The sequence below is a fragment of the Montipora capricornis genome, chromosome 6 (assembly GCF_036669925.1).
Source record: "Montipora capricornis isolate CH-2021 chromosome 6, ASM3666992v2, whole genome shotgun sequence".
Classification (NCBI taxonomy): Eukaryota; Metazoa; Cnidaria; class Anthozoa; order Scleractinia; family Acroporidae; genus Montipora; species Montipora capricornis.
In genome coordinates, this window is record NC_090888.1 from 30,113,751 (window position 1) to 30,125,772 (window position 12,022).

The 12,022-nt window shown below is 38.1% G+C and overlaps 2 protein-coding genes across 8 annotated transcripts in view; one reads left to right on the forward strand and one right to left on the reverse strand.

The window, feature by feature from the left end:
• Positions 1–12,022, forward strand: part of LOC138051920 (protein Wnt-4-like) — a 35,301-nt gene that overhangs the window by 12,009 nt on the left and 11,270 nt on the right. For 2 of the 7 annotated variants that reach the window (XM_068898232.1, XM_068898229.1), the window contains exon 1: positions 2,144–2,271. The exons of 2 other annotated variants lie outside the window; for them this stretch is intronic. The gene's annotated coding sequence lies outside the window, so the exon portion shown is untranslated. Of the gene's footprint in view, positions 1–2,143; positions 2,272–12,022 lie in introns of those variants that run through there. 3 more of the 7 variants (XM_068898231.1, XM_068898230.1, XM_068898235.1) reach the window with 3 other exon arrangements.
• Positions 5,574–6,113, reverse strand: LOC138053617 (uncharacterized). Its single transcript, XM_068900218.1, has one exon. It carries the CDS (start codon positions 6,111–6,113, stop codon positions 5,574–5,576), a length of 540 nt encoding a protein of 179 aa, XP_068756319.1.

Sequence of the window (12,022 nt, forward strand, 5' to 3'; positions counted from 1 at the left end):
GGGTAAATTTGGAGGCAATTAAAGCTTTCTAATTCATTCTCAGCTACGATGTTGAACAGGGGCAACATTGTCCCGTACAGCGAACTTTTGTGCAATCTATAGACTTGTCAGCCTGTAAATTCCTGACGGGACTAACATATCATATACCACAAAAATCTGACCTGAAATAGATTTATTAAACACCCATGTTGAAATCGACGGTAGGGTTTATCAGATATATCGGTAAGCAGTCACCTAAACATTACGAAGTAAAAGATGAATGAAGTGGGGACAGGTCGGTTAACGATGGCAATTTGACTTCTTTTAGAAGGTAATAAAGCCATAAATTTAGGAGACTTTTCAAATCCATAACTGACAATTGATTGTTTCTTCGAAAGGTATCCTGTGCTCTTCGCAAACTGCTTTTGTACCTTAAACATCATTTACCCAAACCCTGTTAAAAATGGGTTCAAAACGACCACTGACATTCTGTGACACTGGAGAATCGCAATGATCCTAGGTTGGGCTCTACGGGTTACCCAGCAAAACTGATGTCCACTGGATACGCAACGCAAATAGATGGGCGAGCAGCTAGCACGGCACTTTCAGTATTAAAAAAGGCAAAAACGTACATTAGTTTTACAAATACAGGGGAGACCTGCGTGTAACTTGGAGAGAGCTTGAATGTCTTCAAATAGAAACAGTCAAACGACATAATCTGGTGTGAAACATGAGAAAGCGAGGGTGTATAACTAGACTACGAGTAGCCCCTAATTCGCCGCTTAGTTTGTCGAACGTGATGTGCAAAAAACACCGGGGCGAGGAGAGTGCCCAGATTTCGCGTGGCCATTTTCTTCACTCCGTTGTTTTTTGCGCCTCACGCTCGACGAACTAAACGGCGAAAGAGGGACTGCTCGTAGTAGTGTATAACGGGCTATATCCACATGTACACTATGCAGGCCCGTTTTTAACTGTATGTGAGGTAGGAAGACCATCCGAAGTCGTGGCTCTATAAATAGAAAGAGCAGAGGCACTTTAACCACAATCCATATTTAAGTATCGTTGGAACATACTCTTATGATAAAAAAATGATCGTGCAAGCGTTTTAAACTAAACACAGCCAAACGTTATAGCCGGGGGGGGGGGGGGGGGAAGGGGGGGGGAGGGAGAATAACCCTGACTGGATGTTTCAAGGAATGCTACGCTGGTTTCACTCACCACTTTTTCCAAAAACAGATGCTATATTGTCTTATCAACTAAACCATCATTGCCTTTCTTGACAATTGATTTGCAGCTATTGGTCTCCAGCATGGAAATGATTGCCTCTCACATCAGCTCCCACATGCGATTTGTTTATGTGTTATGAAGACTGTTTTGTATGTTTAACGTTTGGATGATTAAAAATTCCACTTTTGTACTTCAAGGATCGTTGGCTTATGCCCTTCGGTTATTAACTGAATTACAGGCGGAACATTTTTTGCCACAGATTTCAGTTTTGCCTACAAAGCAACCATCCAAGAATCAGGAAATGTCGTTAGAATGTAATTTTGCATTTAAGTTGTAATGACCTATGAACGGTATTCACGAAATCGTTACAATCAGTGCAATAGAGATAATGATTGCAAAAACATTCGTCACTTGCGGTTGCTTTGTGCGGTTAATGTGGGACTGATTAAGCAACTGAAGTACTTAACCTTCGCAAAAAACGTACCCCCTTCAGATTTCTTGTATGGCCTTTACCTTGTTCCATTTTTGCCAACTATTTTCACTAGCCCAACTACAAGGAGATTTTATTTGATACGGAGTTGCGCCGCCAAACGAGGACGCTGGAAACTGCATATTTTCAATAATAGGTGACTTGAATAGACAGCTAGTAGGTGGCAAATGTAATGTTGTTACCAGAGACAAATTTGAAATCTGATCAAAGAAGGAAAAAAAAGGAAGTTCAAAATTGGTGAACAGAAGGGAATTACATTTCTCAAATCGGCTGTAAATGGCTGTGACTGTTAATCTCATTATGGAGGCCAACTAGAATTTTAACACGTACAGAGTTACTTTAATGGCTTGGGTTGGAAAACACCCTAGCATTAACTACAAAAACAGATGCTGTCTCGCACAAGTGGGACGAGACTCTTGATAGGATAAATAGCCACGAAGAATTGACCAGAACAGTTCATTTGACTCTCAAACGCAATCGATGTTTATGCCACGAAACATTAGCTTACTATACAGTGAAAATAGAATAGGACCACAAGATCAGGACATCGGAAGCCGGGTTATTCTAGTCTTAAGGTCAGTTTACGAGTTTACTTTTTCAGCTTGTGTTGGACTAACGAACAGGAAATATCGGGATGGCGCTTTTTATTTTTAGATATATTTTGGATATCGCGATAAAAATCAAAGGGTCCTTTTATTTTATATTAAGCCTGGCGGTGCTTAGTCAGCCCTAAACATCAAAGTTGTTCCCCTGCGAGGGATAAAACGGTAGATGTAATACAAAGTGTAGTGTTCTGTAAAATTCAAACTGGAATGTCATCCTCCTCCAATATTAGTAGGTATCAACTACTCAACTACACCATCCGTGTCTGAGAATTTCAGTGCTTGCTAGGTTTTGTTTAAGCATTAGTTTAAAGGGTCCACTTAAGTCTCGTACACTAAACGGAGCAAAAACTAATTTTCTGAAAGGAGAAGAGGAGGGATCAGGTGCGGGAGTTAACTTAAAGGTTTTGTGGCAGCGAGTGTCATGCCACTGTTGAATTTTAATGATTCCACGGATGATTCCAAACGAGACGCCGCCTTTTTATACATGGTTTTGGTCTGCGAAGGAGAAAGAGAGAGGGAAGTAACTTACTCCTGAGCTAATTATTCTGGGGTATAGCTTTACACTTAAAACTGGTAAATGTAGTTCAAAGGCTCGGGCAACATGTTGCGAAGGAGAGTGTTTCTGAAATTTGCACTCGCCTTGCGGTGCCAAGAAAGATTAACTGCGTGCCAACTTGGAAATGATCATAATTTGAACTTCAATTCTTCCTCTGGGTTCTAACTGAAAAACTGACTCACAGCTTTCAGCTCCTTTATCGTTCAAGTGCTATGATCCAGGCATTTATTTATAACTCTCAGCTGCATTAGTTAGTGTAGGTCCCAATAGTTAAAATGAGGTAAAGCTGAAAATACATTAGCGTGTTATTAAACAAAAAAGGCGAAATTGGTTGCAAAACTTTGCTCACAAAAGCAAGGAAAAGATTGGAAAAGTAGCAACGGTAAGTGTAAAGCAAAGTAACACTTGATATAAAATTTGCGGTTATCAAAATCAAAGACTATTTTCAAGCGACCCAGAAATTGCAGCAATGGCAGCGCCCTATTTATATTGATTATTTTTGTTATCTCAACAAAATCAGGACCTAAAATAATAAAGACTTCTAGCTTAATCAGCAAAAGCCAAAAATAAAACAAAACAAAACAAAAAACAAAACAAGAATTTAATAAGGCACGGGATCGACAGAGTATGCCACTGGACTACTCCTTGAATATCGTTGGGGTTACCTATCTTGTTTCACATCTAGGAAATGACAGATACTTGTATTTTTCAATACGTTAGAATTAAAATTAATAAAGTAAAAATACCAAGTACATACATGATTGAAATGCCCAGTATCTAAGTATACCGCTAGATTTTCTAGTTGGACACTAGGAGTGTTTTGTTTAAATTGACTATGCAAACATCAGTAATAGACAGAATACATAAAGAGATGAGAGTAACAACATTACAATAAGGAAACACTAATTTGTGGAGGACGTATTACAGAGAGGACTCCAATTGAAGTGTAGTTAGCCATTTAGACCTTTGAATTTGTTTCCCTAATGGGTATTGTTTGATTCTTGCATAATGTTTTAAGTTAGTGTTTAGTTCAGTACAGTGGATAATTGTAATTAACAATTATTCCATGAGCGCGCGTTGGATATGAGATGGTAAATAGCCAACGGGGCGCGTAGTGCTGAGTTGGCTATAATCAGTCTCATATCCAACAAGCGCGAATGGAATAATTGTTTTATTAAATTCCTTTAAACTCCAAAAGTTTAGAAAGTACGAAATGCGAGCGAAAAAAGCGAGCAAATCCGAGCGAAATCGAAAAAAACTTGATGAGAAATGATGCGATGTCGTGTAACACCTTGTGGTCAGACAGACGCAGGCTTGTCACAAAAATATTTCTTACCTTTTCGCGTACTTCTAAACGTCGGAATTTAACCCAGCTGTCCAGAAAAACTTTTTTTTGCTTTCTTCAGAGAGAAATTTCACTTTCGGGCGAAAAAACTTTTAGCTTGGCAACACTTAGATCAATCATTTACCATATAAGGTCAAACTAAGGTATATGAGCTGATAACCGAGATTGAGTGAACCAATCAGAGCACGAGAATTGCATTATCCGAGGTTGAGAATTTAATAAATATTCATGACTATGTATAGTTAGAAAATTATACTATTGCGTTTGTTTCCATGGTAAATATTGCTAAACTTTTAAAAGAAAATTTAAATTAGTGAGATGTGTATCTAAGTGGGGGTAACTGTCGCCATAGATTGATTGCCATAGCTGAAGTAGTTTTTTTGCCAATATTTGTTGGACAACCTTCCTCAAAAAGGTGAGAGATGAGAGTAACAACAATACAGTAAAGAAACACTAATTTGTGTTGAACACCAGAGAAAAGAACAGCAACAACACCTATATTTCTGTGGCAAACAGCTACCTTTATCAGGGTAGATAACCGTTACAATCTCAAGCGTTCTTACGTAATAATAATACAAAAGTGAGGTAACAAATCATGCGCGCGCGAAATAACGAAACCATCTCTCAGAAAATCATAAAATAACATACAAAAAAAAAATGGCTACCGAACTCGCCCCTTGCAACTGTTCTAGCTATAGAAAAATGCATTCTCATTGAGACCCCGCGGTCAGATGGTTCCTGAGTCTATAAGCCCACTGGCCTTCCTTTCCCGAAAGATCGTTAGCATTATTCACTTTGTCTATTACCTAAATACACATATCATCCAGCTCGCAATGTCCCTGCGAGCAGAAATGCCTGTAGGCCTCTGTCTTTCGATACAAGACGCGAGTGTCTTCTCATCCTACTTTTGTGGTTATTAAACCTAAGCATAAATGTGGTTGTTGTCGATCCTACATATTGTTTACTGCAGCTTTTACATGAAACGAGATAAACGACATTATTGCTATTAAAATCCAAATTGTAATGAATGTCGTACGTTTTTCCCGTAACCTTACTTGTAAATTTGTTTCCAAATTTCATAAAACTTTCGTCTCTACATATCTGGCATATCGACGACCCTCAACTACGGCTACCTTCAGCTTTAATCATCTTTTTATAAACTTAAGCCGGACCAGGTAGGCCTTCAGACTCTTTGGTTTCCTAAAAGCCAACATCAGAATCTCCCTAATCGCCTTTCCACATTTCTCAGACAATTGGCGTATAGGATGTTGATCTCTGAGAATTCCGCCAATGTTCGGCAGACTCCCGGATGGTACGTAACGATAAATGGCGTCCTAGTACTATTTCTCTTTGTCGATTCTGTAGTTGGAGTCAACAATTCTTATCAGTAGGCTTAACGAAGAGATCCGTGGTAAAGTTACCATTATCACTAATAATAGTAAGATCCAAGTAATTAACGCTCTTGTGTGGCCAGTCCCAAGTAAACTTGATAGTGTCATGAGCACCATTAAGATATGAAAAAACATTCTTCAGCTCCTTCTCACCTTCCGTCCAAATCATAAAGATATCGTCAATAAATCTAAGCCATGTGTGCGGTTTCTTATGATAACCACCAAGAAGACTGTTCTCTAATCTGTCCATAAATAAGTTAGTATAAGTTGACGCCATCCTTGTTCCTGTGGCAGTACCCAATTTCTGAAGAAAATGATGTCCGTTGAATTCAAAGTTATTGTTCTCTAACACAACCTGTGCTAATTCCATTAACCTTTCGGTGGGAATGTCTGGAATTATTCTTCTGTTCAAGGCTTCGCTAATAGCCTGAAGCCCTTCTTCGCGGGGTATGTGGGGATACTGCCCGACAACATCAATAGTAACGAGAATGGCTCCGTTTGGTGATCTTTCAATCTGCATTAACTTTTGAAGCAGATAATAGGATTTAATACTAGGGACCAACGGTTTAAAATGCGAGTCAACAAATTGCGAGATCCTTTCAGAAGGCTTGCAGCAACCAGAAAAGTGACATGTCAGCCTGGGCAACCCTTTTTATGAAGTTTTGTAAGAAAGTAAAATCTGCCAGCTTTCACATCACCAGTAGGAGAAAGATAATCTACTGCTTCGTCGTCAATAAAATCATCTTCCCCTAACTTCGCCACAGCAGCAGTGACTTTCAGGCCTCAAGGCTTGTAAGAATTTGCTCATCCACAGAAACACTCAATCAAAGAATAATGGAATGTTTACATTTTTTTGTCGCTTGTGGCTATAAGAGAGGGAAAGCACTGACCGAAATGCGGAAAGTCATCTCGATAACGCAGGAAAAGAGTCTGCGAGCCAAAGAAAGGGGAACCACCAAGTCGATTGACAATCCACTATGTGGAATATGTCCAAGACCTTGGAATTTTGGTCCCTGTAAAGGTAGAGGTCTTATTTATACGAATTCACAAGCAGCATTTTGGTTTGTTGAAAGGTCCGCAGTCACCAGTTGTGTTAGTTTTGTTTCCTCTTGTAGAGACTTTTCAGTCGCCTGTACGCAATCAATAGTGGTTCTCGAAAAAAAATGCGGCCTAATCTTTCTTTAGATTGGAGAAAGTGCCAGTTTCTATTAGCTATTCCAGCAATGAATGTAATATGTGGGTTGTATGTCGTTACCAGGGGTATGGGACTGGGTGATTTAGATTATGCAAGATCTGTAAATTGCAGTACGTAGGAAAGAGCGACACAGCTTTTAACCTACGACCCAACAATCGTAGAAACCATATTAAGAGAAGGGTTAGTAGCTGCGAGCTCACAGAACACTTTTTACACATTCCTAGAACTCACTACTCATTGAGCAAATTAAACAAAGCGACTTGATCATCGAACGCATAAGGGAAATATTCTTTTGAGAGACATAATGCCTTGCAACCGAATGTATTGAATAAAAGAATGGACTGGAGAGGAGAGACACAAGCAGCCTTTAAAAAGTATTGTGTACATGTTACAGCTATTGTACATGTTAGGTTAATGGTACATGTTAGGTTAATTTAAATCTAAGCCAGTATATATTAAATAACTCTAATCGTCTGTAATTAAAAGCAGAGCAAAGACCCCTGATGAAGGCAGAAGCCGAAACGCGTTGGATCTAAAATAGTGTTTCATTGTTGAAAGACTATCCTCTATCGAGCAAATTATATATACTCGTGTATATATACAGACATTGCGATCCTTTTGTTTTAAGCTTAAAGACCCGCAAGTCTAGTTTTTTTAAGAAAATGCTAACTGTTAAATATGTGGAATACGGGTGTGTGAGTATGGCATCAAACATTAGGAAGTACCCCGCCAAGACAGTCACCCGTGAACAATTTCCGCAAAGGTAAAAAAGGAACATTATTATGCTGATTAGGCGTGACAGAGCGTCCATTGCGGTACCCGAGCGCTAATTTCTTTGCTTTAATTAAGGGCGGATGTTTTAGGAAATTCATAAAACAAGACTTAGCGGGGTTTTCCCGAAAGATTAGTGCACGCGGAAACTGCCTGTTAGTGGCCGGTACCACTTCTAATGTCAAGTTGCGAAATTTCCATCGAGTTTGTAAACATTAATTCAGACCACAGCTGAATAGGGGCGTTCCGTTGTGACGACTTGATAGGTCAATTGACTTCTGTAGCCCACAACAAGTTTACCTTTAGGCCTTCATCGTCGTTTAAACAGTCAGCTATTTTTGCACGATTTTAAAATGACATCTCTCAGGAAAACGTTAGTTCTGGTTCAGAGTCGCTCTTTTCTTCCCCGAGAGCAGGAAATTATCATTCACGGCTTATGAATGTGAACAAACTTATCCTGTTTGTTTAAGTTCGCAAGTAATACAAACTAATAAAAGCTTTGTACGTGGAAACTCATGCCGTCACACACTCAGACTCACACAAACAAATGGTACGGCATCTCACTACTTTGCCAAAAGTTGTCCCATTTCATGGTGGTATTTGGCATGTCCCAAGCTGCTGTCAAACGTGGCATAATGACATTCCATTGAATGGAAATTACCTCAATGGTTGCAATCACGGCCACGTTGCATTCGTGTATATTTTACTTTTATGTGTGGTTCTCATTTCAGTGAAGCTCTTTGAAATATCAATTATTATTCCAACTCAAAGCTCGCTTCGATTAGCCTTTGCTACTTCCGAGTTGTGTGAAAATTCTATCCTTCATACCTATTTATTCTCATCTTTCTTAAGTTTTCTGTTTGTTAACAATGAATCGGTTGTCAGTTCAATCAATTGTTTTTGTTGTTCAGATGATCAAGCTTAAAAAAGAGCACAATGAAATTGTCATGATCATGAATTAATATAGAAAGAAATTTAATAAACAAATAAATAAACAAAGAAATTGCATGTACGGTGAAATGATTGAAACGCCAAAGGTGCTATGCCTCTCAAAGCTTGTTTCCTTTTCCTTTTTTTGCCGTGAAGGAGAAATACCTTAACGACAGAAAATACAGCCGTCTGCACGTGATGCAATTGAGTGAATATCTACGGTATACTGAAACAGTTCTTCCTCAGGATAAAGAATAACTACAATCGATTAATAAACGAGACTAAAGTTAATGGTATGATAAAATGCTCATCGAGGATAGTTGCAAGCTAGAAGGTTCGAAGGTGGCTTATTAGCAATTTGATAGGAATACGTTTGCGTGAAATGTGCTGTAACTCATTGTGCCACATTGCGCATGTGTGCGTGCCATTGCACAGAAGAATTGAGTAAGGTCTCCAGACAGTTTTTAAGGGACGCAAGGACTAGAGACAGATTTTTTCTGGAAATAAAATCGTAAATAGCCATAATTACAGGGCTATATAGTCAGCCCCCTATTATCCATCCGTCTGTCTGTCCGTCCGTCCGTCCGTCCGTCCATCATCCATCCATCCATCCATCCATCAATCCATCAGAATAATGTCCGCTGCCTGACACCACCTATATCTAGGTAAGAAAAAATAAAGGTTTCACCGCTAGGAATGAAAGAATGAGATGCATAAGAAATTTTCGAGCCTGTACGATGTGTTGGGCAGAGAGGGAGACGTCCAGTATGGCTATACAAGGCATGTTTTTTTTATGGCTCGCAGGTGATGGATAGCAGACACGCTTTGTTACTTGAAACTACTTAACAATGGCGTTTCAATTCAGGCGCAAATTTTTAACTTGAAAAAAATGCACACTTCTGAGTAATTGAGGAACTTCAAAAAACATTAATTTCGGGCTTTTAACGACATTGTGGAAATTCGTAAGTATCGACTTACGTCCAATAATTTTTCTGGTCTAAACCCTACTTCAGTGATCAGACTTACTGCACCATAGATGAAAAAACAATCTTATCAAAAAACTCCAGTATGGGTCTATCAGCTTGTTTCAATGAAGATGTAAGGCCACCAAGATAAACATGCGTTAAGTTAATTTGTCACTAAATAGCAAAAACATCTATTTTAGTGAATGAGAAATCAATGTCGCTGAAGCCACTTTGTATCAAGATAACAAAGCGCCATAATGATACGAAATCGTTTTCTTTGAGCAAATTCAGCTTAGGTATTTTATTTAATATATATTTGGAAGAGAAACGAGAGAAGATGTTGTTTACTTATGAACCATGGCTGACAGAGAGGGAAAAACTCCTTAATCGATAAGAAGACAAATTAAGTACCCCGATGAATTCTAACGAACTAACACAATGGAGATAACATTTTGCAGGGGTTTATCATACAAGTCATCGCTTCCCTGAGCTTTGAGCCGAACTCGTTTACATTCATCATTGAAACTCGCAAACAATTTTTTTTAACCGGCCGCGTTGGCCAGACAGTTGTTATTTCATATTATCCAAAAATTACGGGTCACGACAACAACAAAACAAATGGAATCTCCATGTACCTCCCTACTAGTTCCCCAGTTGAGCTATCGAAGGTTCCCACGATCAGTAGCTTCCCAGACAAAGTACTTTTCATGCGACGCGATATCCAGATTCCAGTTACCTCGATGTTGACAACAAATATCATGGTGAAATATCGTTGCATAGCATTGTAAACATTTTCTATAATTTTGGCAATTTTGGCAATTTAGTCTGGGTATTTTGTTCGTAAGGACAGGGCTGTGGTAATTCCCCATATCAAACAAACCCAATTTCTTGATACAATTTTCGTATATTAACATATCTTTCTAAAGCGCTCAATTGTTTTTGCGTGCAGCCAGCGACCTCTGCCCTCTTGTTAAATTTGTTTACACCATTCTGAAGAAAATAAGGTTATTTAATTCCAGGTTAATACAGTAAAGAATGAACTAATTCATATACTTTATTAATTTCTGTCTTCCCCACAAAAAAAGAAGTGATTACGAACATCTGATGGGCATTTGATTTCGTTCTGAAAAAATGTGTTTTATTGAAAGAGACAAAGCACTTATGCCAAGTGGTGAGAAGAGAGGATATTAATTTCTTGTAATTAGTAAACTGAATGATGCATTTAAGATAAAAAAGCCATTTTTGAGAATGTAGGAGGTGCGGTTGAATATTATAAGTAAGTACGTGTAAATACATTGAACAACTGTTTGTTAGAGGTCCTTGAAATAGTAAATAAAAACGCAATAATTTCAAGTTAAAGCGTATCTGAAAGTTGATGACAGAAAAAAGGAAAATGTCACCAGAAGAAGACGAAAATTTGTTTTTTTAACATGTCAGTTTTTCTCTCGGAATGAGCAGGCAAATCTGTCATTGAGAATAATCTAAGTTAATTCCTTAAAAAAAGTACGTATGCAGAACTCATTAAGTCGTTATGTAAGGATAAGCTGATTACACTAAGAAATACCTGGGAGTGCAAAAAGTCAGGTTATTAAGGTTGAAGACCTCCCAAGAACTGGTTTTCTATTCGGCAATTCAGTTAAATTTAAGGCGAATACGTATATCGCGTGGTTGTTTATCAATAACAGATGTTTTACTGAACACGCATTTTGCGGTTGGAAAAAAAATAACTTGGCTGAAAAATTAGTCCTTACATGATCACGTATAATCCCGTACAACCAATTTTCCGCTCTAAATCGCTCAATTTCCTGCAAGAGCGTTCCGAACTGAGCCATCTTCTTTGAATTTGATGTTTTCGACCAATAATGTTTTAAAATGTTAACTTATCTTTTGGAAAACCTTTTCTTAATTGTTTATGCCCTGCAATTTAAAACAAACGTCCGCCTTGACCTCTGATAATTAAAAAAAATTCCTTACAGTTTTTTTGCAGGTTCTGAGAGGCGTTTCTTCCTTATCGTTCAGATCGCTACATAGCTGGCGGCTGACCTTTGAATACTCGTACACTGCATTGTCATTCTCCGCGCCATTGATGTTTTAATTACATTCCTTTATCACATATTTGGACGGAAAAAACCACCACTGAACGTTTTAGTTTCCTTGTATGAAGATGTTGAAAGTGTCCAAAACAATGATTTTGATAACAGTGTTATCTTTCCATGCAAAATAATGTTAACTGTAAGAATTGGATTTTACCGCTCTTAACCTAGTTCTAGTGTACGTAGAGTTGGATCCACCTTAAATTACCTCTGAAGTGTTTGTGTTTTAATATATTTATAAAGGGACGTTTGCATCATAGTGGCAATTTAAAAGTGAAATACAAGACAGTTGAAAAAAAAAAAAAAAAAGAATTAATAAACAAACAAACAAATTGATAATTCAACAAAACACTCGAAAATTTCAAAACCTATTGTGTAATGTCCTAACGGGAATTTTAGTACTCGGTTGTTTAGTTGGCTGACGTTAAAACTCTAAAGCCACAAGATATTATTGTATGTATTTCTTATTGACTTT